General features: G+C 33.8%; 2 protein-coding genes and 1 long non-coding RNA gene across 3 annotated transcripts; 2 read left to right on the top strand and 1 right to left on the bottom strand.

Moving 5' to 3' along the window:
• Positions 1–515: 515 nt before the first annotated feature.
• On the bottom strand, positions 516–12,761 carry LOC107827106 (uncharacterized). Its single transcript, XR_001657423.2, has 4 exons — positions 12,445–12,761; positions 9,404–9,471; positions 3,250–3,407; positions 516–961 (listed from the first exon to the last, which is right to left on the bottom strand). It is a non-coding gene; the product is annotated as an uncharacterized LOC107827106 (long non-coding RNA).
• Positions 12,762–18,645: 5,884 nt separating this feature from the next.
• On the top strand, positions 18,646–22,380 carry LOC107827105 (uncharacterized). Its single transcript, XM_016654165.2, has 4 exons — positions 18,646–18,930; positions 20,645–20,791; positions 21,231–21,412; positions 22,114–22,380. Exons 1-3 carry the CDS (start codon positions 18,682–18,684, stop codon positions 21,372–21,374), a joined length of 540 nt encoding a protein of 179 aa, XP_016509651.1. The 5' UTR covers positions 18,646–18,681; the 3' UTR covers positions 21,375–21,412; positions 22,114–22,380.
• Positions 22,381–24,251: 1,871 nt separating this feature from the next.
• On the top strand, positions 24,252–26,691 carry LOC107827104 (uncharacterized). Its single transcript, XM_016654164.2, has 3 exons — positions 24,252–24,596; positions 25,906–26,052; positions 26,264–26,691. The coding sequence occupies exons 1-3, from the start codon at positions 24,348–24,350 to the stop codon at positions 26,405–26,407; spliced, it is 540 nt and encodes a 179-aa protein (XP_016509650.2). The 5' UTR covers positions 24,252–24,347; the 3' UTR covers positions 26,408–26,691.
• The last annotated feature ends 1,093 nt before the right edge of the window (positions 26,692–27,784 follow it).

The following is a 27,784-nucleotide window of genomic DNA, read 5'->3' as shown; positions in this document are numbered from 1 at the left end:
GGTAAATACATTTCAGGCTTCGCTGCATTTCTTTTCTCGTGAGTAGTATTGGATTTTACCAAGGCATACAAAAAAAAATTGTACTAAAACCATGGTAATCGCTGAAATGTTGTAGCTCAAAATGTCAGGACGAAGAGAAAGCTGGATTATGACTGAAAGCCTATACAATTTCTTTTTGGAGATCTTATGCCTTGTTCTATTCGTAGAAAGATTAAATTTGTTGAATGAAACGGTAAGGTAAGTGTCATAGATCAAGCTGACGATGCAATAAATAAGTCTGGAGAAATTTCTTCTTGCCAGCTTTAGTCGAAGAAGGTGACACTGATGAGGAGATGGCTGAGATTATAATCTCATGACATTATAACTTCTTAATTGAAGGTATCTGACCGAAGTAATCAACTGAATAAGACGACATTGTAGCCAATTTTTTTTAAAGTAGTTGCGACAACAATAAAGTAAATAGAGTGCCAGCAGACTGACTTGGTATCCATTACGACGACTTACGGCATTTGTTACTGTTAGCGCCAACATACTTTATGGAGCCACAATTCACCACAACGGCAACTATGTCTGTTTAGTGAACATTGCAAATGACTTATAATTTAGACCAATGTACACAGTTTCAGAATCTAAGGATACAAATAAATTTTAATTGTTAGAATATACTACGCGTTAAATAATGGGTACCAAATTCGGTATTTCGCTGCTGCTCGTGCAAAGGCAAAGGGTACAATATTCAACCTCGTCGGTGGCAGGAGCGGTGGGTCTTGTATGTTATCATCTTTCACCTTTTCGACGACAGTGAATTTGTCAATAACCCATTCAAAACGGTTGATAGGCACTCCGTAGGGTAAAGGAACCATCACTTTTGCATTGATATCAAGTAAGTGGAAAACGGGGTGAGCTTGTCTGCATACTTTTCTATGTCTTCCCCGTACAGAACAGCGGCTACTTGCTCTTCCTATAATTTGATAGAATGATGAGTTACTCAACTACCCTTGCGGAAGTGTATCCATATAGACACATGGAGACATACATATGCAAAATACTGAAATATTAAAATAGTAAACAAGTACAGTATGAGCAGCCTCAAACTCATGAAATACAATTGATAACTAATCTATACAAGAATTGGAATTTGTAGAGCGCTACCAAAAAAGGGGCGCGGGGAAGAATATTAATCAGTCATAAAGCGTAACTAAAATTGTTTCATATCATTGACATAAAGTCAGCATCTCTCTTTGAACTAAAGAATGTGTAGTTGAACTCCACATTCTCAGATGTAGATCTCATGCAGCAAAAGTAAAGAGAATCCACTGTATTACATCGCAAAATATGTAAAGTAATTATATATGTCTAAAACGTTTAAATGAGATAAGAAACTGAGTCGGGAAACTTTTTGTGACCACCCCAGAAATTCTAAAAGTTTTAGCTACTTCTGTTATGAGGCCAAGCTGAAGCTGCCACCACTTTTAGCTACCTTTCTTATGATGCCACCATCTCAAGCTTCCACCAGCTGTTTTCTCTTTTCTTCTACTTGTCAATTGGAATTTAGGGGGCAAGGGATAACTAAATGCACAGGTTCTTGAGAACATGAAAATTTGGACAAAACGATGGAGGAATAATAGCATAACCAAAGTTGTTTGTGAAACCTTGTTACTGCTCGAAACAACTTTGAATGAAATTGATGATATTTCATTCTTAGTCTCACTAATAGTCCAGTAGTAATAGTAGAGAAAGCAAGTTAATAGTTCCCCATGGACGACATCAAATAGACATGTTACGAAGTGTGGTTCGTATTCCATGCGGGTAAAAAGTTAAAAAATCTCTTGGTAAACAGAAAAATTAAAATGATGTATACATTAGTTAACTGAAAATTGGTATTACATGGAAAATGCGTAGTGTAGCAGTCAAAAGGCTTGCAACAGGGTAGTAAATAAAATGAACTTCAAAGGATTGCAAATTAGCAGGGTGAATAATAACTTGGATACAATGTATGACTACCATAGGACATTGACATATTAGTTACTCGTATTATTATTAGCCAACTACATAAAATGTTTCAAGGACAAAACGATGATTTCAATAATCTGTCAATTATGAAAGTCTAAGTTTACTACGTTAGAGAAAACGTCTACATTTAATCCTTCAGCTTACTAAATAAAAGCATAGCTGATCAGTTAACACAAGGAAAACAATATGGTTTTAATAATCTGTCAATTGTGGAAGGATAAGTATGAAATGACACTCCTACAGTTGAAGGAAAGGTCTAAAGTGCTAACTTAACGAATGAAAATCAATCAAGAAGAGTCTTTCACGTAAGAGAGCACTTTAAATTAAAAGGAAACATATTCCTATGTTTATGCCCAGGTATGTGTGAAACCTAATATTTAATTGGCATTATGCAAGTAATTTGTGAGCTGAAGTACTTCAATGAGCTGTTTCTGGTATTATTAGCATTGTGGGTGTGTGTTCAACAAATACATGATCTATCAGATGTCTAGCAATTAAGAATGCTTCCATTTACTCTATTGTTTGAAATAATATATGTAATCTGAGTTTAACGTGAGTTTATGTTGTTTATTGTAATGCATAATTTGGATTTTCAAAAGTCTTCCTATTACACAAATAGCATCTTCCTAGAATTTATGAAGATTTATATTACTTTTTGTAACGTAACAGATCTCATAATGATATCTCGGAAGATAAATTTGAAGCTAAAAATAATTAGAGGTACGTAATGACAAGCTTATCATCGTGACTAATTTATGGACATCTGTTTTATCAGAGTGTGGCCTTTGAGAAAGAATATTTAATGAATGGAATAATTACCATCAAATTGGTCATGCCTTCTGAATTCTTGCCCTTTAATTTCTTAAGATGTAAGAAGTTTAAGCAAATTTCAAATGCGACGACTGCAAAGTGTACTGCAAATATATCCTTCTGGACAAATAAAGTACTATAAAGGCACAAATATGTAATCCAAAAAAGAAATTCCAAAGTTTGGTACCACAATTTTTATCTAAAAAACTAATATCAGACAAACATGAATGGTAAATGTGGAATATCTACTTTCATAGAGCACCTCAAACATTTAGTTCCTCACATAGCAAGTGTGACAGAAACGATTAAACTTGTGGTTACCTAAGTAGATGGATCTGTTTCTTGTCTTTCAATTAAAGAATACTTGCGATTGCAATTATATTTCAACCAGTAGAATAAGAAGTGACACGGTAGTTAGAAGATTACTTTTTCATCTCGGACAACAGCAATCTGGAATCGCATCTTTCCATCTTTACTTTGCCTTGGCCGCGGTTTCTCAATCAGTTGTACCTTTGATGTCCACTCTTTTGTTTGTGGAGTAATCCTATCAATGGTTAATCTGTACTCCACGTATTATGTAGACTCTACATTGGGGGGAAAAAGACATCATCAATTTATACCGAAAGATAAAAAACAGGTACATACAGATAATAAAATGGATGACCTGATTAGACGGATTAAATTTTTGCATTTAATAAATTATATGCAGTGAAAATTAGCACACGAACTCTGCATTATTAGTTAAAAAAATCAGTCATGGCTAATTAGCTTGCCCCTGCATATCTAATGACTTTGTAGAATCTAACGAATTGTTTTTTCTGGTACTACATTTTCATGCAAAAATACCTCTCTACGATCATCTAAGCGAATGCTACAGCCTCCTATTGATTCATCTTTGTTGGAGCAGTCATGTGCGCAAATAGCATCAGCTGTAGTTTTCAACGCTTGAGCGAATACAAGCTGATTGCTACCAACCAGATTGCACATCATAAGTATCCTTCGTCGGCTATTTCATTTTTTAGTTAGGATACTATCTGTTCTTGGCGGAATATCCCTATAAAGTAGCTTTTTGGATGATTTCTTTGTAAACAATGTTATCTGTTAAGTGATCGTCCGCGCTACCTGGTATAGTCGGTCGGATTAGCACTTTCACGCAATTCGAACTCTTTGCTTTGGACAAAGCCACATAAAGTTGACCGTGCGAAAACACAGGTTCTCGCAAATAAACTCCAACAAAATCTAATGTCTGATGTTGCGCTTTATTTATAGTCATTGCAAAGCAAAGTCTTACAGGAAATTGTGTCCTTTTAAACGGAATAGGCATTTTTTCATCTTGGGATGATAATAGTGGTATTTTGGGGATAAACACGTGTATTCTTAAAGTGATCAACTGAAATATTGGCGTTAATAATATGCGATTTAATATCACATCAAGTCAAACATGTTCCATTGCATAAACCATCACATGGATTTAAATTGCGTAATAATATAATTGGACAATTTTGTTTCAATGTCAATTTGTAAGGAGGCAGACCACGTGGATTTAAACTGTGCAACAGATCCTCAAATTGTGATTGAACATGATGTTCAGTAGTTTCATCAATACTAATAAAAGTTTTTGATTCTTCTGGGAAACGAGCAACAAGCATGTCGTTGATATCGTCGACGAAATCATTCTTAGTTGTTAAGATAATGCGGGAACTTGTGTAGCATGAGGAGGAAAAAAGTATATGCACATCTGGATAAGTTATTGCGAATAATTTATCCCAAGATTCATGTTCGGTTGTATAAGGAATGATCAAAGAAGTTGGAATTTCAATCTTGTTTGTTGAGTTTACTTTTTCTTCTCCGTTTCCTATTTGCAACAAATAATTACAGAATGAAGGATCATCTTTCGCTCTCATATTTTCGAATAGCCGCAGCCTTTCAAGTTCTTACCAAATATGAGCATATAGTAAACTTTTATTAATGAAATCTTCCTTTTTCCGTTCCGAACTACCGGCAATGTCTGCCTGAAGTCACCTCCAAGAACTACAACTTTTCCACCAAATAGTATCGTTGAATCTATTAAGTCCTTCAAAAGTAAATCAAGCAGTTCAATTATTCTTTTTTTTGCCATAGATACTTCATCCCATATAATTAATTTTGTATCCTGAATCAAACAAGCAAGTGATCTTTGTTTGCTTATGTTGCAGCTCACATTGTCGTTAGTATTTCTTGGTATTTTAAAATGTGAATGTATAGTTCGTCCACCAGGGAGTGTAGATGCAGCTACATCGGAAGTGGCAGTTGCCAATGATATATACCCTTTAGATCGTATAGTTGCCAACAATGCACGATATAAAAAGGTTTTCCCTGTTCCTCCAGGTCCGTCAATGAAGAATGCCCCAGCTTTGTTTGAAAAAATTCTCTCTGTAATTATATTGTATGCTTTAAGTTGATCATTATTCAACCTTTTGTGTAATAGTATATCCTCATTAGTAACTGTGATGGTCCTTTCAAAGTGTACCTCCTTTGCCTCCTTTGCTGCTATTGAAGGCCTTACTGTTTTAGGAATGAGTTGGTATTCATTTATGTCACCACCCATAGAATAATATGTCATTAATATGATTCAAAACTTGGTATCGAATATTTTTTTTGTTAATATTGGATACCAACATATAATCCTCGGACATATGCTCTTCAAATTCTTCCCAGAGTTGTCTTGGATTTGTAGAATTACAATAAATCAGTAATGTAGAAAATAAACATCTCAAACTGTATGGAATCTGGTAACTTGCTGCTTCTGACATGCATTCAAGCAAACTATTGTCACTTTGTAGCAATCCCCATTTTTCCACTGATTCTCTAAAAGTGTTGCAACGTTCTCCATTAACAGTTAGTAAATCCTTATATGATTTTGGTCCTCTAATATTCATTAATAGCATTCTAAGATAATATCGCTCACCTTCCGTTGGATGACATGTTACAACACGACCAATAGCATGTTGTTGTTTTCGAGGTGTCCACATCTTCTCTGTTGAAGACCAAACAAAATGTTCAGGGAATTCCCGGTATAATAAATTGAGCTCCATAGCCTCAGCATTTGTTCTATTCATTTTGAAAAATTGTGTTAACATCGCATGCTTAATCAGCGGATTATTTACAAGTGTATCTACATTTGCGCTACTTCTGAATGAAACAAAATGTTTTCCCTTAAGATGAAGTTGAGAGGGAATACGGTCGGTAACATTTCACTAATCGAGAAACCATACAAGCGCCACATAGCCTCGGGAGGCAACACCCATATAGCAAACTGATATTCCTTTATTTCATCTACTTTTGTGTTTGTCTCGTTATTATGTATCGAAAATGCAATCCTGTCATGTCCTTTACATATATACTTATAAAGATACTTAACGACTTTAATATCAGAGCATATTTCAACATTCAGATGGTAGTCAAATTTGCCTAGCAAAAAAGGACTATATGGAACAACCCATGAGCTATCCAAGTATTGTTCTCTTATTTTTACCACCAACCCTGTATTGCGTCTTCTATAAATTTGGTAAGATTCTATTACTTTTGATGTATGGTCCGCAAAACTTTTTGGATACTTGAATTTACAGTAACCTTTTTTCTTTGTACAAGAATTTGTTGGGTTTAGATTACCGCATGGACCATGCATCATGTGTTTAAGAACAAGCGAATGTAAATCTGGTTCTGCATTCTCATCAGGTATTTCAGCACTAATAATATTATCGTAAGCCTCTGGAGTAAGTATTTTGTATTCATTAGTTAATATTATAAGAAAATGAGCATGTGGTAAACCTCGCTTTTGGAACTTTATAGTGTACATAAAAGCTGCTACCTTTCCAAAGATATTTCGCTTTAGTATATCCTTTTCGAATTCTTCTATTTTCTCTCTAAATACTCGGCTGATCAAATCATGCCTATTATGTGACTCATCAGTTGGAATTAAATGTTCCTTTATCTCCGTCCAAGAGGGATTACATGTCATGGTTATAAATAAATCAGGTTTACCGAAATGTTGCACGAACGCAATAACATCCATGTACCGTTGTCGCATATCCCGAGGCCCTCCAATAAAGGAGCTTGGAAGGAAATTTTGTTTCCCAATATTAGAAGCATCGCGTTCACCCAATCTCAAGATGTCAAGAAGTCCTTCTAGCATAGCCGTCCTAAATAAATCTTGATTGAACGCTGCGAAATCCAACTTTTGCGTTTCGAGTTTAATGTATTCATCAATTGAATACTGCTGAAATATTCTTCCAATATGCAATATTTCATCTTCATCATCATTTCTCATTTGTAATTTGTAACAATAATACTCACGAATAGAAATAGTATCTCTTCGTCGCAGTCCCTTTTTAAGAATTTCATCTTCCATTTCAAGATATCCGTCAAGTGATGTAACATTTCTTATACTCGGTACCTCTTCGTGATGCGCAGTTCTTAAGTACGCAGGATAATTTGCTGGAGCTTCTTAATACCACAATGCCAGTCACTTTTCCCTAGCGGAAATAATAGCGGATATTGCATTGCATCATAACAGCCATAATAGTAGTTCACTATTTGTGTTCGATCAGTGCGAGGGTAAATTTGAATATGTGGTGCATTCAAGGCTACGCCATTATTTTCCTCGGTCCATATTGCTGCAAATTCAGATGAAGTCGGCAAATTGTATACTCTCTGGTCCAAATTTAAGTCGCATTTAAGGGCTATGTGAAAATCTTGAAGGTTCGATACATGTACCAAAGATCATAAAAACACAGAATATGGGTTTATTGATAATATATCCATCAATTCTTTCACTACTAATTCGTGAATTCTGTCGGAACATGCCATCATATGTGCTAGCTCATTGCAATTATCATAAAAGTATAACTGTATATTTCTTGGTTTGTCATCTGTAGGGTGAAAATTATTTATCCAATGGTGCATCTTCCCTTGAACTCTAAATGTGTAGATACCAAAGTTTCTCTTTGCTAAATCTTTGTCATACTTTACACCAAATGAGGTGAACACAAAAAGGTTATTATACGTTCTAATGTATGTTCAGAAGTGTTTAGACTCCACATTGTTTCCAAGAAATAAATTTCGCAGCTTGGTAGGCATTTGATGAGAAGTTAACTTTATTGTTCCACTACCACAGCAATATGCAGGCGGTTCATATTCAAATCTCTTTGCTGCGCAAAATTTGCAGATTGGAACTTTTTTCAGCGGAACATAGTTTGAACGCAACCGACCGGTAATTGGAGCAAACTTTGTAGTTGGTACACGACCTATATGTTGGAAATAGACGGTTAAAATTAAGGTGAACGAAAGGAAACAATTATTGTTTCAGCAGACAGAAAACCAAACGAACCTCTACGTGTAACTATTTCGGAGTCTTTGTTACGTAGCTCACCGGGTGTTGTTGACGTTGAACCTAAGACCAAGTTATGTGGTCCTTAGATGGCACCAAATGATAACAAGTAGTATAAAAGTAAGCGTAGAAGGCGGCATACTCACCTTTTTCATAGATAGAAAGTGGCTGCACTACATCTCTTTCATTAACCGAAGCAGAAGGCGGAGGATGATCCTCAGACGTAGTAAAAGCTACATCGAAGAGAAAGCGTAGAGGAAGTTGACTATTTAAAGTGCGAGATAACTTTGCGAGATAAGGTGAAAGCGATGGGAGAACCGTATCTTCTAACCTGGATGCAGAATGTAAGAAGTGTTCATAGAGCATTCAGGTGGATCCATTATTCCAGTCAGGCAATCCACAGTTATATTCTCAATCGGTGCACGTGTTTTTGACTCTTGGTATTTAAGTCGATGTTGTAGTATCAACTTCTGTTTTTCTCTGCAGACATCGCTTTGTATTTTTCGCGCCTGTTGACATTCCTATCCGTTTCCGATAGAGGTCGCTTGATTTTTTTTTGTATGATCCATCACAATCGTAGTATCTACTCTTAAATGATACTGCGCAAATTGTCATAGCCTTTTAGAATTATATTAATTTTTATCACCGAGATGCATATCACAGGGCACGAAGTGACAAAATTGAGGCTATCTTTGAACAGATATAGTTACCCCAAGGAAGACAATATGGGAAGCGATAATGTCATGGTATGTTTTCGAAAAAGAAGTATGTTTTGGCTATTATTTTTCACACAGGTAACATTGAAGTCAAGTGAAATACCTCTGGACATCAACGTTTTGTACCTATAGGGGGAACAATTATAATTATTTGTAAAAAAAAAATTCTTCGTATGTAACATCCGCGCAAAGGAACTTTTCCAAAGGTATAGCTTCGCTAACTAAGCGGAAAAAATCTAACTAAAACATGACTCGAAGTGAAATAAAAGAAAGTGGACACCGTGATACGACATCAAAAACTAAAGACCGAATATCTCAAGCCAAAGTTTTTATTACGCACATAAATCAATTTACAAACAAGGAATAAACAAAGTAATTGTATAGAAGAAAATAGTGGACATCAGCAACCATTGGCAGTACAGCGGAAATGAGCAACAATGAACGCATTAATATGACCCAACGTGCACAAATATACGAAAATAAGATAGTTGGTTACCTTTACAGTGCTAAACTTCTTCTGCAAGTATGTTAATTGTACTGAACTTAGGAGAAACGCCAGCAATTCTACAAAGCCAAAAAATAATTTCAGTCATAATTCACCGATCAAGAATTTTATTCATAGGGAATATGAAGGCAATCAGAAAAGTTGAACGTAGAAGTATTACTGCAAAACATCAACATCATAGAGCTTTTAGGAGCATAGTATTAAGCTTTATAAGATTAATTTCAAGCCAAGATATCTTGAAAATAAAGGCGAAATTATTGAAAAGGAAAGGATGGGTCAATTTGTCTTCGAAATTTCAACAAATATTTATCAACAATCCTATAAGAACGTTCAGATAAAGTCAATCCAATTCCAGAATCATTATTGCATAAAACTTGGACATTGACAGTAAATTGTCCATTCAAATTATTTATATTCCTTTAACAATAGCTTCTACTTTTCATGGATTTTCCTCTCATAGAGGAGCATAAGAATCATTTAGTTTTTCCAAGCATATCATCCGACAGTTAATTGCACCAAAGACAACAAAATGGCAAATTTACATTCAAAAACTACTACAGAACTTTTGGCTCCACAAGTAAGACAAGCTCCAAATAACTGTGAAAGAATATTTGAAAGTGCAAAGCTCCGTACAAGGTAAAGTATTTTGTTTTGTTAACTTCTAGAGAGGCTTGCCTTACGCAAAGAAATATTAAGAGAAGGGGTTTACAATTAAGCCACATGTGCTCTCTTTGGCATGACCACTTGGAAGACAATAATCGTGTTTTTATTTGTTGCAAGGTTTCTAGGCAACTGTGCTTTTTATCTTCAACTTACTGGGCATGAAATGGTGCTTCCCAGAGAATATGTTGCGCTTCTTCAAGAGAGGCACAAATTAGGGCTGATCAACATAGAGCAGTACCACTTTGGTCCACTATAGCGATAACAATTTGGTGGGTCATAATATGGAGGAAAAAACCCGACAATTTTTTAAGACAAAGAGGAATATATGGTTAGCCATAAGCGGAAGTATCTCTATTTGCTCCTTTGTTGGTGTAACATGCTAGAATCAACGTTAATGACATAGAGGTCATGATAGAATTTATTAGTAATCTGCATTGATTGTACTTTGGTTGTTCATACCAACCAGCACTTGCTTTATGCTGATTTTTTCGATATAATACTACTCTGCCATTACTTATCAAAAAAAATAATATTTAGATTGGTATTTTTGTAGGTTTTACACTAATACTAAATTTCTTTACCTTGAACTGAAATATCTCATGCAGGACTCTCTATCTCAAATTTACAGCCATCCAACAGTACTATTTAATTTTACATTTAGAATCTTTATATATTTTTATCTTATAGCTACCACAAGCGTAAACTAAGAATCATTGGGAAGAGTACCCCCTAAAATCCATATATTTATTTGCTTATCACCAATTTCATTAGTTGTTTATTTTTTTTTGGGCTGTAATTTATCCATTATCCTATCAACATAAAAAAAAATGATCCCATTATCCAATCTCCTTTCTACTAAAGAATATGGAAGTAATACCAGTGTCAACCAGATGCAAAAAATGTCCAAATGTAAGATATGTAAGAGCATATACGACAACACTACTGCAAGTGGTGCACACAAAAACTGCCAAGAAAATACAAAAGCATTTGACACAATGAAGCATCAACTCACGACATATCAAACGTGCATATATATATGAGTCGGGATAAACTCACATAATAAATTAACTGTTATGCTTTTTTATTTTTTTGTCATGAATGAAATTGAGTGAATAATCACAGCTTTGTAGCAATCTAAAATGTCACTGCATGATAACTCTTATCAGTTGCCTTCAAAAATAGGATTATAATATATAACTCTGTTTGGTCGAGCTTACTCCATGTTAACTTTGTCCGGGGCGTGGGAAGCAACTGCATGTCCATAATTCTTCTATAAAATGTGCTTGAAAGACCAAATTTGTGGAAACTTGCTCTTTATGGCAGAATGTGCCCTATACAAACTTTTCAAATATGGTATGTAATCTTCACCTAATTCCGTAAGATTAAGAGCTTTCAGACCTTTTACTTTAATATAAACTCTTTCACCTAACCCCCGACATAAGCTCTTTTCAAGAAAACAAATAGGTTTGATAACGCCATGAATACACGCAAGTTATAATAAAGAACCTAGTAGAATCTTGTTTAAATTATTCATTTAAGTGTGCTTATAAACACAATTAGAGTTTCAGTAAATGAGCAACATTTTTGCTACATAACTTATTATCTACTTAAAGTCAGCTTTTGTTTATTGGTTATGACGGAAAGAATATCCGAACAACACTTCAAAGTTTACAAATTTTCATATGACAATTAGCAAAAAAGAATGTTTTTATCAGCTTCAACCTAGCAATATCTGTGATTAGAGTAGCTAATAAGATAATTATAGAAAGGTAATAAAGTCTCAGTGATTTCATAAATACTACACAACAGTAAAAGTTAAAACACAATAAAAGATAAACATTTGCACATAATTACATTAGAGATACCTAGAGCACTACAGGTTCATAACATATAATGACAAACAAGGTTATATTAACACTTGGAACAAAGAGAATGTTTTTTCAGTAACTAAAAATGTAAGATCTGCAGAAACTCTGAATTTTTCAATCCAAAATCACTTGTCTTACTGTTACGGGGTTATGAAATAAAATTAACTCACTGATTACTAACCTAAAAAGAGCATTATAAACCTGCGACATGCTACCATCACATCTTCTTCCTATGGCCTAAAATAATAAGTTATAAAAACCCATTCATCAACATCCAACTTATCATAGACATAGTAACCGTAACTTTCACTGCTATGGAGTTAAACGATTGTGCAAATAGAACATGAGGTTGGGTAATATAGAACATAATGAAGAAGATCTCTTTCTTGGTAATTTGGATAACACTAAATCTTTCGACGAAGTCGCATATAGTAGGAAAGTTCGAGAGTAAACATATAAAATCTGAAGGAGGGGGTAGAAAACGAAGCAAGAAGTACTCACTTGTTCCAGCCAGCAAGCAGAGACACTTAAAGGAACAGAGCAGTAAGTCAGAAAACCCAAAGTAAAACAGAAGTTGTTGCAAATATTATTAGTGTCACCCCTATTCGGATATCCATCCAAATACAGGTGCTACACATCTGGAGAAACAGCTGACAGCAGCAGAAGCAAGAACTGGTTTGTCTTCCACGTCGATGGAAAAGGCGCGTATCGTAAAGCGCACAAACTGAAAAGACTGCTATAGAAAATACAAACTGAGCAGAGTGACAAAAATACCCCGACTTTTGATCCAAAAAAAGGGACCTAACTGTAAATCGGAAGCAGGACGACGAAGAGTCCAACCTAAAGTTGAAGACGATTCTTCTGCTGGATAAAATCCCGAAATTACCCTTTTGGACAGCAAGCAGGACGACGAACATGCCCTTAACTCCCGCTTCTAAATAGTAGTAATAATAATAATGTATGTAACACTGTTCGTTTATTTATTTATTTATATATGTATTTATTGCTAAACTAGTAATTCGTTTTTTTTTTTGATTTTTTTCTGACAGAGGATTTTTCATTCTAGTTACTATATATTACTATAAGAAAAAATATGTTGAAATTGAAAAAGTGCTGTGTAATTTGGTTCTTGTGTTCAGCGTAAAATACTTCCTTTAATTTAGAATATTCTCACGGACACTAACACTTAAAATATGATAATCACTTTTTATGATTGAATCAAATCGACCAAAAAAAATCGATATACTTTTGGTTTGTTTTGGTTTTGAATTTTAAAACCGATCAAATTTGGTTTGGTTTTGATTTTAATTAAAAAAACTAGTATTAGCACCCGCGCAGATGCGCGGACACTAACCATGTTAAATATTTGAGTTATTTGGATTATACGTAAAAAATCTTAAAATTTAAACCTTCTCGATAAATATAAATAATCATTAGATATTAATTAAGACATGAAAATGATTAAACATTTCTCAAATCTCATAGTTATAATTCTATTTTTCTTTTTTAGTACCATTCTCGCCGGTGACATTGGATCAAAAAAATAGTCAGAAAGCAAAATAATAACTCATATTTATGGCAAAACAATCAAAGGTTGAAACTATGAAGGACTCTTTGGATACGACTTGACTCTTTTACTACTGCTTGAACTCTTATTTGGTGTGTTGATATATTCTAAAATTATTTCTATTTTAAATATTCAGTTTCTAAAATTTTATTTTTCAATAATAATTATTTTTATAACAATGTAAGTGAAAATATTATCCTTAATTCAAAACTCATTTTAGTCGGCTATCTAAAATTTAAAAAGTTCTTTAGCCAGTGATTTTCTTTCTAGTATGACTCCTTTTTGATATTTGATATTAACCATGTTAAATATGTGAGTTATTTGAATTATATGTAAATAACCTTAAAATTTAAACGTTCTAGGTAATTACAGATAATCGTTAGATATTGTTTGTGAAACACTACATGAAAAAAGGCTAACATTTTCTCAAATCTCGCAGTGATAATTTTATTTTTGCACCATTCTTATTGGTGTTATTAGAACCTAAAAATAGTCACGAAATAATAACTCGTATTTATGAGCTTTGGAAAAGCACAAAGGTTGGCACAATATGAACGATTCTTTGGTTACGACGTGACTCTTTTACTACTACTTAAATACTTATTTGGTATGTTATTATGTTTAAAAAAATATTTCTATTTGAAATCTCAATTTCTACAAAATTATATACTATATTTCAATAAAATAATTATTTTTATAATGATGCAAGTGAAGATATTATCCTTAATTTAAAATTCATTTTAATCGCCTAGCTAAAAATTTAAATGATTCTTTAGTCGGTAAATTTTATTTCGGTGTGACTCCATTTTGAGTTTATCGATATCTCTAGCCATAAATTTTAAATTTTGAATACCCTATACGTATACAGATTTTTTTTCTCTGAATCATTAAATGTTAGATTAATTGATTGTTATTATATAAGCGAAATACATAAACAGCCCCTCTAAGTTGTCCACAACGGTCATTTGAACACCTTAACTTGTCATGTGACCAGATGGACACCTCTGCTTGGTAGAAGTATATTCTCTTAAACTCCTTACGCTGACATGGCAAATTTTGTGTGTTACCCTTACATTTAAGAGCGTGAAGATCTTTAAAATTAGGCTTATCTTCTTTTTTTCCCCTAAAATCAATGTGGATCCCACTATTACACCACCCCATAACCATGATTCTAGATGGGGAGGCTATTGCAGACGATGGAGGGTGTCGAAGAGAGGGAGTATCTCGCCGAGGCTGTTACCGACGATGCTTGTAAGTGTAATATTGCTCTTCCCTTTCTCTATTCTTTCCTTCATTCATCACTCCCTTTCAGCTCCTCCATATATTGCTCTCCCCCTCTCATTTTAATTTCCTCATCAAGTCTCTCCAAACCTAACCAAATTCACCAGCCTAAAAACTCTCAGTTCTAAACCAAAAGCTTTTACTTTGTCATTCTTTTTGCCCTTGTTTTTATCGCCTTCTCTCTAGTTTTGTCGCCAGTTGAATCACAACGTTAATTTCATCAACTAGATAATTAACGCTTACCCTGTTGAGCAAAATTCACATAGAGTTCAAATTTTTCACTTTCAGTTTGAATTCTTGATTACATAGAAAAATTGGAGTCTACATCAGAGAAACTCTCTTTTTGATTCAATTCCTAGAAGGTATTAGATAGAAATTAATCAATTATATAGTCAAAGTTTTGTTATTTGTTTGATATCCATTTATATAAATTGACTCTTCAAACAAATATTTTTCAAAAAGAAAAAAACAACTTGTATTGAATATTGATTGATTTTTGTAATGTTTCTTTCTCCAGCATGTAGGTTTACTTCATTATATATGCAAGTAAATTTTTATCAACTTTTAAGCTTTTTTTGTTATAAACATAGACGTGTACCTTATATATTATATTTATTTTAAAAGAAATTCGCTTTATTCAAATCTAGCTATAGTATTTTAAAGAATTATAATTATAGGATTTTAAATGTAAAAGAGTTTATAGTTATATGGAGTATTTTTTTTTTGCCAGAGGCGAAGTAGTATTTACATAATCTGAATTAATATAACAAAAGTACCTAATATAATTGCATATGATCACTAACCGAATTAACTATATATATATATATATATATATATATATATATATATATATATATATATATATATATATATATATATATATATATATATATATATATATATATATATATATATATATATATATATATATATATATATATATATATATATATATATATATATATATATATATATATATATATATATATATATATATATATATATATATATATATATATATATATAACATAGTCAAATATAGAATAAAGTTATCATATACTATTGATATTTATTAATTTGCCACTTGGCTTAACTACATAATCAATTATATATGGCAACTTTATAGCTTTAATATATATATAGATATATAAAAGGTTTTATTAATCTTATTTAATCACAAAAAAACCGAAAAAACTCGAACCAAACCGACTATAGGATTAACTATTTCAAATTTATTATTACACTTATATATATATATATATATATTTATACAAAGTTTCAAAAAATTTAATTTGTGGTACATGTTAATCGTTTGCACTTTTAGTCTAGTTTTTTCTATTATAATAATCTAGTTCTTTGCCTTTCAATGCTAATTTGATTGGTACTTTTCTTTTGCCAAATACTTACAAGAATCTATTTCACGTAAAAAATAATCTATTTTTAGTTGAATGCTTAAATTATTCATCACTATTTGGTTCAATTATCATTAATATATCCTGGTAAATTACAGATTTTTCAAGGAGCAATTGGTTTGACATGTTACGTTGAAAATGTAGTCGTTTGAAAATGTATTTGGTTGTGTAAAATCAATAAATAACCGAAAAAATGAGAAAAGTCGCTCCAAACCGAATCGATAAACACTGATTTAATTTAATTAGTTTGGTTGGGTTTCAATATTTAAAAAATTGACTTATTTGATCTGAGTTGCTTTTTAGGGAAAACTCGATTCAAATCAAACCACAAATATTTTTAATGATGAGAAAGTACTTTCTACTTTATAGATCAAAACCTATGGGAAATCCCTAACTTGTTTTCCTATGTAAAGTGTGATTATTCACTCCATATAATATGTTCCGTTCCAATTTATCATTTCATAACCTAATCAACTTGAGATTTGAAGTAGGAGGACTAAAATTACTTTATATTTGGTGCAAAGTTAAATATATAGTTTTCATATTTTTTGAAACAAAATCATATAATAAAATATTGCAAGTTATAATAATTACTGATCACCGATCAATGTATATAAAAACTAGTGTAGAACTTTTGTAGTCAAAGAAATTTTCTTGACTTCCAAATAGTAACAATATTACATAGAATAGAGTCGAAATTGGCAAGTATATCTGTATGCGGTGGAAATTGGGACCACCTGATTTCGTCCCTCGATGGAAAAAGTGATATCATATCTGAAGACAAGGACTTCGAGCTCGGAGTCAAAGTTTTTTTCCAAGGTCGAGGTCGATAACACTTATTGAGGTCAGAAGAAGACGTGCTTTGAGATGATGTCGGTATGATTCAGTAACGGAATGGATTGGTATTCGGCAGTTAAACAAGATTTCCTACTATAATTAGAAGTATACCTTATTTAGGATTTTCTTACTATATAAAGGGAGATCTCACTCATTTGTAAAATTCATTATTCACTGATAAGAAAATATACACACATTATTCTTTTGTTATTTCACTTACTATTCATCAGAATTGTTTTATCATTTATTATTCCCGTTATCATAGCCTGAGATTATCACAGATCGAGGTTGAGATTTAGCTTACACACTTGTTTGATCTATTTTAATATTTTTTAATTTATCTATTTAATTTTTTATTTATTAATTAGCATTAAATTAAATTACATATTCTCAAAACTACAGTACAAGTTTAATTGTTATTCCCGATGAACATAAATAACCATGCCTAGCTAGAACATAACCAGGAAAGAAGTGACTTTGAACATACTTTAATTTTCAAGGTTTCAATCACCATACAACCGCCACCACAACTGCCACCACCACAACTGCTACCTCCATAGCCGCCGCCGCCGACTTCACAAGCGCTGCCACCTTCAGAACTACCGCCACCTCCAGAATCGAGGCCACCTTCAGGACGGTGAGTACTGGTGTGGTGGCCGACATAGCTATCACTAATGTTGTCCACGGTGTAATAATGGACAGTGTCGTCACAGCGTTTGATATTTTTGCAATTTTTAGGAGCAGGAGGTCTGGGCTTGTTGGTTTTCGTTATCTTTGCCACCTCTTTTATCCTTGATAAGCGCGAACCCATTGCTTACGGAGTGACGTACTACATATGAGAAAATAAAAGAATATATTACTATAGGAGAAACTGGTACGTACGTAGAGCAAGAAGATAAGTAATGATTGGTCCAAGGTGTGTAATATTTTTCGAATTTGTTTCTTGCTGTAGATAGATATAACTGAAGATCTTATAGAACAACAAAACTTTAGAGAAAGTTCAAGGAAGATTTGATCATCCTCCTCCACCGAAATCCCGTTATCTAGTTGTGTTAGGATTCTATACGCACGATCCACCTATTTCTTTTCATTATCTAATATTTTAATTGATATAACATTTTATTATTTCCTTATATGATGACCACATTAGGATACCAGTAAATTCCCTTACCAACTTTTAAATTCTTTTTTTATTATTTTAAATTTCAAGTTCTTAAGGTACTAAAAGTTCATTATTTTTTGTATAGTGACATGCATTAACTTTTCTTTCCAATAACTTTTTTTTTTCAGTTTATCAAGTTTTTAATATTACAACTTCGCCTTATAATTAAGAACTTCTTAAAATGTTTTTACGATACTTTGCACCTCTTCATGGCCGGTTTATGCGCAAGCAGAAACACAGTGAAATGTTGCTTCTTTTTCACTTCACCGTTAGCGCTGACCTTTCGGTTAGCTTTATTAAAATTCTGTTAGCCTTGGTTTAAAACTGACCAATTTTGTAAACTTAAAGGACTATTGGTATCTATCATTAAACATAAGTGACCAAATTAGATCTACCCCCATATTTAAAGGACTATATTTTATCTTTTTTGTCACATAAAATGATTGCTCCACCAAGAGTATCGATGGGATGACACAGAAATGGACGAAATTAGCTCAACCCCAACTCTTCTGAACAGCAAAAAAACCATCATCGCCAAAGATTTGTCTCCAGAGTCTATTTCTAAGACCAATAGCTTTTTAAAAAATATGGGTGTCTTCAACCTTACTTTTCCTGCCCAGTATGATACTAAGGACTCTTTCTCTGAACTCACCCGTTGCTGCCTCAAGGTCCAACACATCCACCGTGGCAAGATTTCCTGTTTTCTCTCTGTTAAACCTCCTATAATGGTAAATAATTTAATTTTTTACTATTGGGTCTTTATTGTATGTGTTATTTGGTTGAAAAGATTGAATCTTTTTTAATATTGTTTGGTTCCAATTTTCTTGGAATATGTCAGATGTTTGTATTATGTGTTGATTTAGCTTTTTGGATCCTTTTCCTTTTCAGCTTTTTTAGATTCCCAGTTCAGTAGAGAAAAGAATTTCTCTATTCTTATTATCCTTAATTGATTACTAGGAGTATTAATATAGATAATACCGCCTTGATCGGATTAAGAATACTTATATTAGGTACTGTGTTTTTGCAATTTTGAGGAGCTCTAACTTTAGAAAACCCCTAACTTGTCTTAAAATGACTAATTATTAACTCTATTTAGTATTGCAATGAAATTGACCAAATGGAGCAAAATGATTACAGAGGATTCATACCACCACTCCCAGTTAGTTCTGAATTGAGGCGTAGTTGATTGATCTATTGATGGCAAAGTTAGTTCCTAAATTTCTGAATGTTACTATCAAATCATAATTTATGGACAAAACATCCCCAAAGTGTGAATTCCTTAGTGGTTGAGGTGTAGTTGATTGATTGATTAGTGCGTAGAAGACAACCAGTGATCAAAATAAAGATTTTAATTTTTCTGGTGGGTGGACAGCAGCATCTGTTAAATGCTGACACTACTATGCCAGTATCTGATTTTCGGTAGGTTAGGTATTGAATAGGATTGAGAAAGATGATGAGGTTAATGGGATCCTAGTTTTCTGGGGAAGGTGTATTAGAACAGAGACTGGTTGTATGGACATATTGGTTCTATTCAACGGCTTCAAAAAAAATTGTCTATTCCGCATGTCTAATTATCTCAGTTCATTCTGTTTCATTTTTCGTGGAGGGTTGGAGGTGTAAAGGGAGAGGTTAGGGGAACAGATATTATTTTGATGATATTTAAGTGAAACTTAAGGAGATACTTGAAGTTGAGAGGCTTCAGGACTTGCCTTTGGATTTTTGTTATCAGATAGCATATGCATTTTATTTAGCATGGCACTGATATTACTGTGGATTTGAGGTATCCCCAATTCTGAAACTGCTATTTGATCTATTCTGTCAAACGGAGTTTTACTCATTTACCTTGGAATTGAAACAACTGCTTCTATTCCACTTAATGGGCTAAGACGGGAAGCCTAAGAGTTTCATCTGTACTTTTATAGCATTGCCAGCCAAAACAAAAAGGGAAAAAGGGGGCAGCGTTTGTGGGGGGAGGGGAGGATTCAAGAGGAAAAAAAGAAGTGATTTCAAACCATTTCCATTGTTTAATAGACTTGACATCTCTATTTGACCTCCTTCACGATCCATGTATACTTTCTACCTTGTGGAATACTGCAGAGAAATTTTTCTGGATACAATTAGCAACTCCCAAGTTGCATCATATACCAGTGCATCAAGTGTATACTATGTTCTCTTCGGTATTTAGCTGTTTCTCGCCTCGTTTTCTTTTTATCTTGTTCTCGTTACTGACTTGTTGCTACTGCTCTATTTTTCGTTTTTCCTCGTGCCGAGGGTCTACTCAAAACAGCCTCTCTACATTCACTGTAGGGGTAAGGTCTGCGTATTCACTACCCTCCCTAGATCCCACTTATGGGATCATAAGGGGGTGGTGGTGTTTGTTGTTGGTATTTTGCTGTTTCTGACAAATTAAGAGTGCTGAAACACATGGGTTTTTCCTTGCAGAATATCTATGGTTCACTGCACGGAGGAGCTGTAGGAGATGTAACAGTAAGGATAGCAACTGCTTGTGCCCAAACTATTGTTGGAAAGGATAAAGAGCTCTTTCTTGGAGAATTGAGCATATCTTATCTCTCCGGTGCTCCTCGAAATGTGAGTCTCTAGGTATTTGTTTTTCCTGTCAGCATTCTCTGTGTTAATGCAATGCTTGTAGTTTAAGCATCAAGGAAGAGCATATCGAGATTTGTATGTGGTTCAACTTTTGTTTGCACCTGTGACAGTGCTGAGTGTTTCTGAATCTTCTTACAATTTTATAAAAACTGCACAGGTTTTATTTGTTAACAGCAAACATAGCGAACCCATAAAGAAATATTGGATTAGAAAATGATAAAACTGGCTTAGACTTATAGAGTAGGAACATGGCTGTTATGTTGAATCTTGTTTTAGCATTCTATTTACTTACTGAGGTCTGAAAATATATTCGTCATCAGAACAAGTTAGTTATTGTCTGCAATATTTCATTTCTTGTGGTCTAATCCGCGTCCTGCCTTTTCTCTAATTTTTTCTCCTTTTGTATTGGAGATACCCACAGGCAGAAGCAATAGTTAATGCAACCGCTATTAGAAGTGGAAGAAACTTGACTGTAGTTGCAGTGGATTTTAGACTTAAGGATTCTGAGAAACTGAGTTACATCTCTCATGCAACGTTCTATCACATGCCCGTAGCAAGTTTATGAACTAGACTTGATCCAACACATTAAGTCGAGACATCCTGGTACGTGTGTTCTTCAATATGTGTCCTGAAACTTTTCTGACCTCCCAATGTGCAAAGTTGCTTCATTTTTTTACTGAATCTAGCTATAGTAATTAGTTTCCAGGTCTCTGATAATGCACATCCAATTTCTTCTCCTTGACAAGGTTTGGAGCTAAACAACATTACTTGGCTACTCAAATTGTTTATTGAAGAACTTCTAATTTGAGGAGTTTAGTCAGATTAAAGCATACTATTTTCCCCCCTACCCTGATAAGCAGGGGCAGATTTAGGGAGGGCGGAAGGGGGTTCACTCGAATCCTCTTCGCCGGAAAATTACACTGCACATATAAGGCAAAATCCGTTTTGTTCCTCTATATATTATATTTGAATTGCGCATATAAGGCAAAATCCGTTTTGTGCCTCTATATATTATATTTGAATCGCCCTGACACAATCTAAAAGCATTGCTTAGTGGTTAAAGGGGAATCAAAACCTCTGTGAAGTTGTTGGATCAATTCCCACTGGCCATAGTCTCTTTTCTTTGAACCTCTTACCAAAAATCCTGCATCCACCACTGTTGATAACCTTTTTAATCAGCTCGGTTCACGATGTATTGACGTGTATCGGTCCCAAAACTTATGTTTCCTTTGTTGTTGTTCACTCGCATGTGCTTTTCTTTTAATCAAAAATACCTAAGCAATATCTCTTTGTCTACAAAACAGGTAGAAAGACCAGATAAGTCACAACGTTGAGGGATTACAAGAGTTTCACGATTTTATCAGAATTGGGAAAAGTTCAGCTGTGTTGCTGGAGCAAAGATATATCTGTTTCCCTGTTTGCTGTATTTAGAAACGATTGTGTAGATAAAGTTGTGTGCCAAATAGTGATAATATGTGGGCAGAGGCATATAAGTGATGGCATCATAGTCCTGTTACAAACTCAGTAATGCAATAACACTCTTGTTAAGAACTGAGCATTGACGACCAAAAGACCTATACAATTTCAGTAAAACAACTTAACCAGCATTTTCAGCATTTGTTCTTAAAAAGAGCTGGAAAACTAATTTGAAAAGTTACCTTTAAGAATTGCAAAAAATTGAATTTCGAAATCTTCAAATTTTATCTATCCATTTTGCGCAATAAAAAAAAAACAAACAATTTGAAACATGAGTTTGAAAAGCCAGCCTGGTATAATATGGACATGGGATCTATAGCTCTAACGGGATAAGAAGGAAATTAGTGAAAAGAAAAAGGTTAGAATGTTTTTAGCCATAAAGCCAATTTACGGAAAAGGGTTTAAAATGCCCCTAACTATTGGAAAATGTTTACAAATACCCTTCATCCACCTATTGGGCTAAAAATGCCCCTCCATCTATTTTTTTAGTTCATTTATGCCCTTTGACCGTTAGGTCAATGCTAAATTAAAAATAATTATTATTCTTTTTGTAAAGCTTAAAAAAAATTGCAAAATATTTTTGTTCTTTTAAACTAATGCACCAATAGTCTACTAATTTAGTAAAGTCTTCTTTCTTTTTCTTTTTTTCAGTTTTTACTAAAAAATAATTAAGTTTTTACAAAAAAAATAATTTTTTTCAGTTTTTAAAGCATTTTTTTTTGTAAAAACTGAAAAAAAAATATTTTTAATAAAATATTTTCAACAAAATATTTTCGTTTTAGAAAAATATTTTTTTTCCAGTTTTTTTAAAGCATTTCGTTTTATTTTCATTTTTCAGTTTTTTTTAAAGAAAAAAAATCGTTTTTTTAAAAAAATGAAAAAAAAATATTTTTCAAAAACGAAAATATTTTATTTAAAAACATTTTTTTTCTGTTTTTACAATTTTTACAAAAAAAAATGCTTTAAAAAACTGGAAAAAAAATATTTTTTTGTAAAAACTGAATTGTTTTTTGTAAACACTAAAAAAAAAAAGAAAAAAAAGACTTTACTAAATTAGTGGACTACTAGTGCATTTGTTTAAAAAAACAAAAATATTTTGTAAAATATTTTTTCTTAAGTTTTACAAAAAGAATAATAATTATTTTTAATTCAGCATTGACCTAACGGTCAAAGGGCATAAGTGAACTAAAAAGGTGGATGAAGGGGTATTTTTAGCCCAATAAATTGATAAAGTGTATTTTTAAACTTTTTCCAATAGTTTAGGGGCATTTTGAACCCTTTTTTCGGCCAATTTATTAACTCCAGATTAAGCATGATGTCACACAACGAGGCTTCCAAGCCAAGTTAGTCAATTAAGTAGAAGTGACACCAGATAGTTACTCTAAAAGACTGCTATTTAGGAATTAGCGAATACATCCTGAATTTCAGTTTTTCAGTTTAATTTTTTAGGACAAAATATCCTGAATTGTCCAGATTTTAAGTTTAAAATTTCAAGAAAAAATAAGTATTGACTAATCTTTAAATAACATTCCTGAGAGTGACTATATGTGCACTTGTCCCGTCAATTAATTGGTGTGCTCATATAATTGGTGTAAAACTTAGAATAGTTGATGTTCGCCTTATTTTACACTCTTTGCCTTCCAAATTAATAGCTTGCTTGGCCAAATTTCTTTTTAGTCAAAAGTATTTTTTTTTTTACTTTTATAAGTGCTACTTTTAAAAATTAAAGTATTTGAGCAAGTTTTTAAATGGACAAAAATATTTTTGAGTAAAAGCAGAAAAAAGTTTTGAGAAAAATACACTCAAAAGTAATTTTTAAAATCTTGACCGAATGCTAATTACTATTCAAAAATAATATTTAAAACACAAAGTAACTGATTCATAAAAAATAAAAAAGACCTTATTTTAGAAACTTGGCCAATAAGGGTGAAAAAGAGGTCAATGAAATGAATCGATAGTCAAAATTTTAGTCTTAAACAAACGTTTGAATTCTTGATCAGATAGCAAAGTTTCTGTATCAGGGCGGGGAGTAGGTGGGCAGAGAGTGAAGAAGGCAAAAGAGATGGGGGAAGAAAGTTCAAAACCCAACTATTTCTATACAAAAGCAATCATCTCCGAAGAATTATCAGAGGCGGCGGCTTCTTTTGTGGATCATATCTTCCGCCATGTGTTGTCACTCGACGCACCCAACTTTCCGCCCCAACATGATGCTAAAGACTCCTTCTCTGAATTCACTCGCGGCTGCCTCAAAATCCATAGCATCCACCCCGGGAAAATCTCCTGCATTCTTTCTGTCAAACCTGCTATCTCGGTAATTCATTTCTAAAGTTTTCACTTTTGTAGCATCTTTTTTCTCTATTCATTTTATTCAGCTTTGGGCTAAGTTCTGAGGAAAACCCCTTTTAAAATTCTAGCTTCCCCGTTCAATGGAATTAAGAATTATGCAAATTATTGGAAGGGTTGAGAGTATTGACATACTGGGGTCCATAAAGCGTACACCTCTTTATGCAATTTATTGATGTATTGATGGATCATCCTGTGTGGAACTTATATGCTAGTTGCTACAGTCTGTTTTTTTTTTGGGGGTGGGGGGGGGGGGGAGAGGGAGGTTGGGGAATGGGGGTTGGTGGTGAGGGGGCAGTGGATCACTGAGATGTGAGGTTGAAGCTGCCCTAACAAGAATATAAACACCACATACAACTCTCTTCTTTTTTCGCCTCCGGTATTGCAGACATACAGGTGAGGGTGAGGAGAAGGTTGCTCTTTTGATGACATCTTCCTAACATGAGAGAAGAGGAGTCTTAGCGTAACTGGTAAAGTTGTTGTCATGTGACCAGAAGTTCACGGGTTTGAGCCGTGGAAACAGCCTCTTGCAGAAATAAAGAGTAAGGCTGCTTACAATAGATCCTTGTGGTCCGGCTCTTCCCTGGATCTCGCGCATGTCGGGAGCTTAGTGCATCGGGTTGCCCTTCTTAACATGAGAGTCAAACTCATTCCTATTCTTGGATTACCCAATGTTGGATTATCATGTTATATTGTCCACACTTCAAATGTCTCGTCCTGAGCTTCTGGAGATTTTTAGAGTCGTACATAACTGAGGGTATGAGTTGTTGTCTCCTTGTGTGATTTTGATCAATCTACTTTTCGGGTTGAATTAGAGAAATATTGTGTATGGATATGTCTGTTCTATCTTTAAACCTGTATAGGATCACTTTGTGGGTAAACCTGTACAGGCATATGGATATTTTTGTAGTACTACATTCCAATAGTTTTTGCAAGATAATAGAACAGTTTTTTTTTATTTGTATTTTTATCTTCTTCTAGTTGCTCTACAAAGTTGGACAGGGTGACCTCAGTCTTGAGTCTTGCACTTGATTTTTTCTCTGCCATCTAATCAGCTCACCTTCATTGAGGGCTTGAGAGTAATAAGGATTGATGAAGATATTTTTTCATGCTTAAGGGTTTAAAGAATGAAAAGAAATCAAAAATCATATCCGTTATATGTGATGCTTTCTCCAATTTCAATCAGATATCATCTCAGTGATCTCAACATGCACTTATGGAGGGTCAAATATTGTTGACTAATGACCGATAATGCAACCTCGTTATCCTTATTGTAGAATGTTTATCAAAGCATGCATGGAGGAGCAGTTGGAGCTGTGGCAGAGAGGGTGTCAATTGCATGTGCCAAAACTGTTGTGGGAAAGGATAAGGAACTCTTTCTTGGAGAACTGAGCATGTCATATGTATCTGCTGCTCCGAGCAACGTGAGTATTAAAGCTTTCATTGAGTGTCCTCTTACCTCAATGTGACAATGTCAATGGGTTTTATTGTATAGGAATTCTGTAAGAGCAAATGCATATCATGTTGTGTACCTCTCCCCCCCTCCCCTCCCTCTCCAACAAAAAAATAAAGAATATCATTCTGTTCTCATTCTCTGATTATGTTGATCTCCCTTTATGTTTGAATTGTTTCTAGACAGAGGTGGTAGTAGATGGATCTGTCATTCGGAGTGGAAGGAACCTGACTGTAGTTGCAGTTGATTTTCGGCTCAAGGACTCACGGAAATTGGTTTATACCTCTAATGCAACATTCTATCACATGCCTGTAGCAAGTTTATGAGCTCAAACTCAACACTTTAAGTAGTGCATTTGCTAAAAGCGTTCAGCAGCTCTAGCTAATGTACAATGGCAAATCATGGATATAGGCATCAGTGGACGAATTTGAGACTGAGACTCTTGTCTGTATCACCAAGGCAACATTTACTTCTCGAATTATCTGGGAGTCCCTCATTTTTCTTGTTTACACAATTGAACCTCTGATTCATTGAAATAGAATGAAGTAAAAAGTCATGTACATCAATCTTGTATTAGTTGTGTGTCCAATGAAACTACAGCTTAACTGAACTGCTGTGTTACTACTTATAGTGCAGCAATGTCGAAGAGATGACAAAGTTATTTTGATTTAAAAACACGCTATGCAACTAATGACATCCTTTATACAGGACAACTTAAATGCCTCTTCTGATGAACACAATCTCAATGGGATAAAGGAGGTCTAGACAAATATAGGAGCATAAAGGCACTCTTTTTTGTGAAAGAATATTTCTTTCTATATTTAGCAAGTTTTAAATTCTAACATTCTCATTTTATCTTTAACACACTCTTTGTAAGAATGACATGACATGTCTAAAATCACAAATTTCAAACACTATTTTTGATGTCATATAACTTTAGTTTAAGATCACATGACCAAAAAAAATTAAAATTTTGTATCAATTCAAACTAAGACATTCTCATTTTCTTTCTCGGTCGTTCTCTAGCCAAGAGTCTAGCCTCTCTCTCCTCCCAGCCGTATGATAGTCAGTGATCCCATTCTGAGTTTGTCCACCTTATTTTACAAAATTGAGCATGGTGAAAAAGGGATCAAAGAAAGTAGTTTCTTAGATAAGTAGAATTGGTAGTTTCTTCTTTAACAGACGTTGGGATTTTTGGGATCATATAGCAAAGTGCTTAATATATCTTTAACAGTATCAGGGTGAGTAAGATAGTGAAGAAGGCAAAAGAGATGGGAGAAGAGAGTTCAAAACCCAACGATTTCCATACAAAAGACACAATCGTCTCGGAAAAATTATCAGAGGAAGCGGCTTCTTTGGTGAATCTTCGCTTCCGCCGTGATAGTGTGGGACCCAACTTTCCAATCCAACATGATGTTAAAGACTCCTTCTCGGGACTCATTTGCGGCTGCCTCAAGGTCCACAGCGTCCTTCCCGGGAAAATATCCTGCATTCTTTCTGTCAAACCTGCAATCTCGGTAAATTTATCGAATACATTTTCAAAGTTAATAACTTTTATTGCATTTCTTTCTGTATTCTTGTCACAGCCCAATTTAGGATCGTGACCGGCACTTAGGAGCTAGTGTTCCCAAGTAACCCTCATTGGAAATTTTACAGAAAATCAGACAGAGTTTCCTCTAATTTTGGACCATCCCAAAAAATTT

Source organism: Nicotiana tabacum, chromosome 7 (genome assembly GCF_000715075.1).
Source record: "Nicotiana tabacum cultivar K326 chromosome 7, ASM71507v2, whole genome shotgun sequence".
In the NCBI taxonomy this organism is placed as follows: domain Eukaryota; kingdom Viridiplantae; phylum Streptophyta; class Magnoliopsida; order Solanales; family Solanaceae; genus Nicotiana; species Nicotiana tabacum.
The sequence above is the reverse complement of the archived record's forward strand: the minus strand, read 5'-3'. Positions and strand labels throughout refer to the sequence as shown.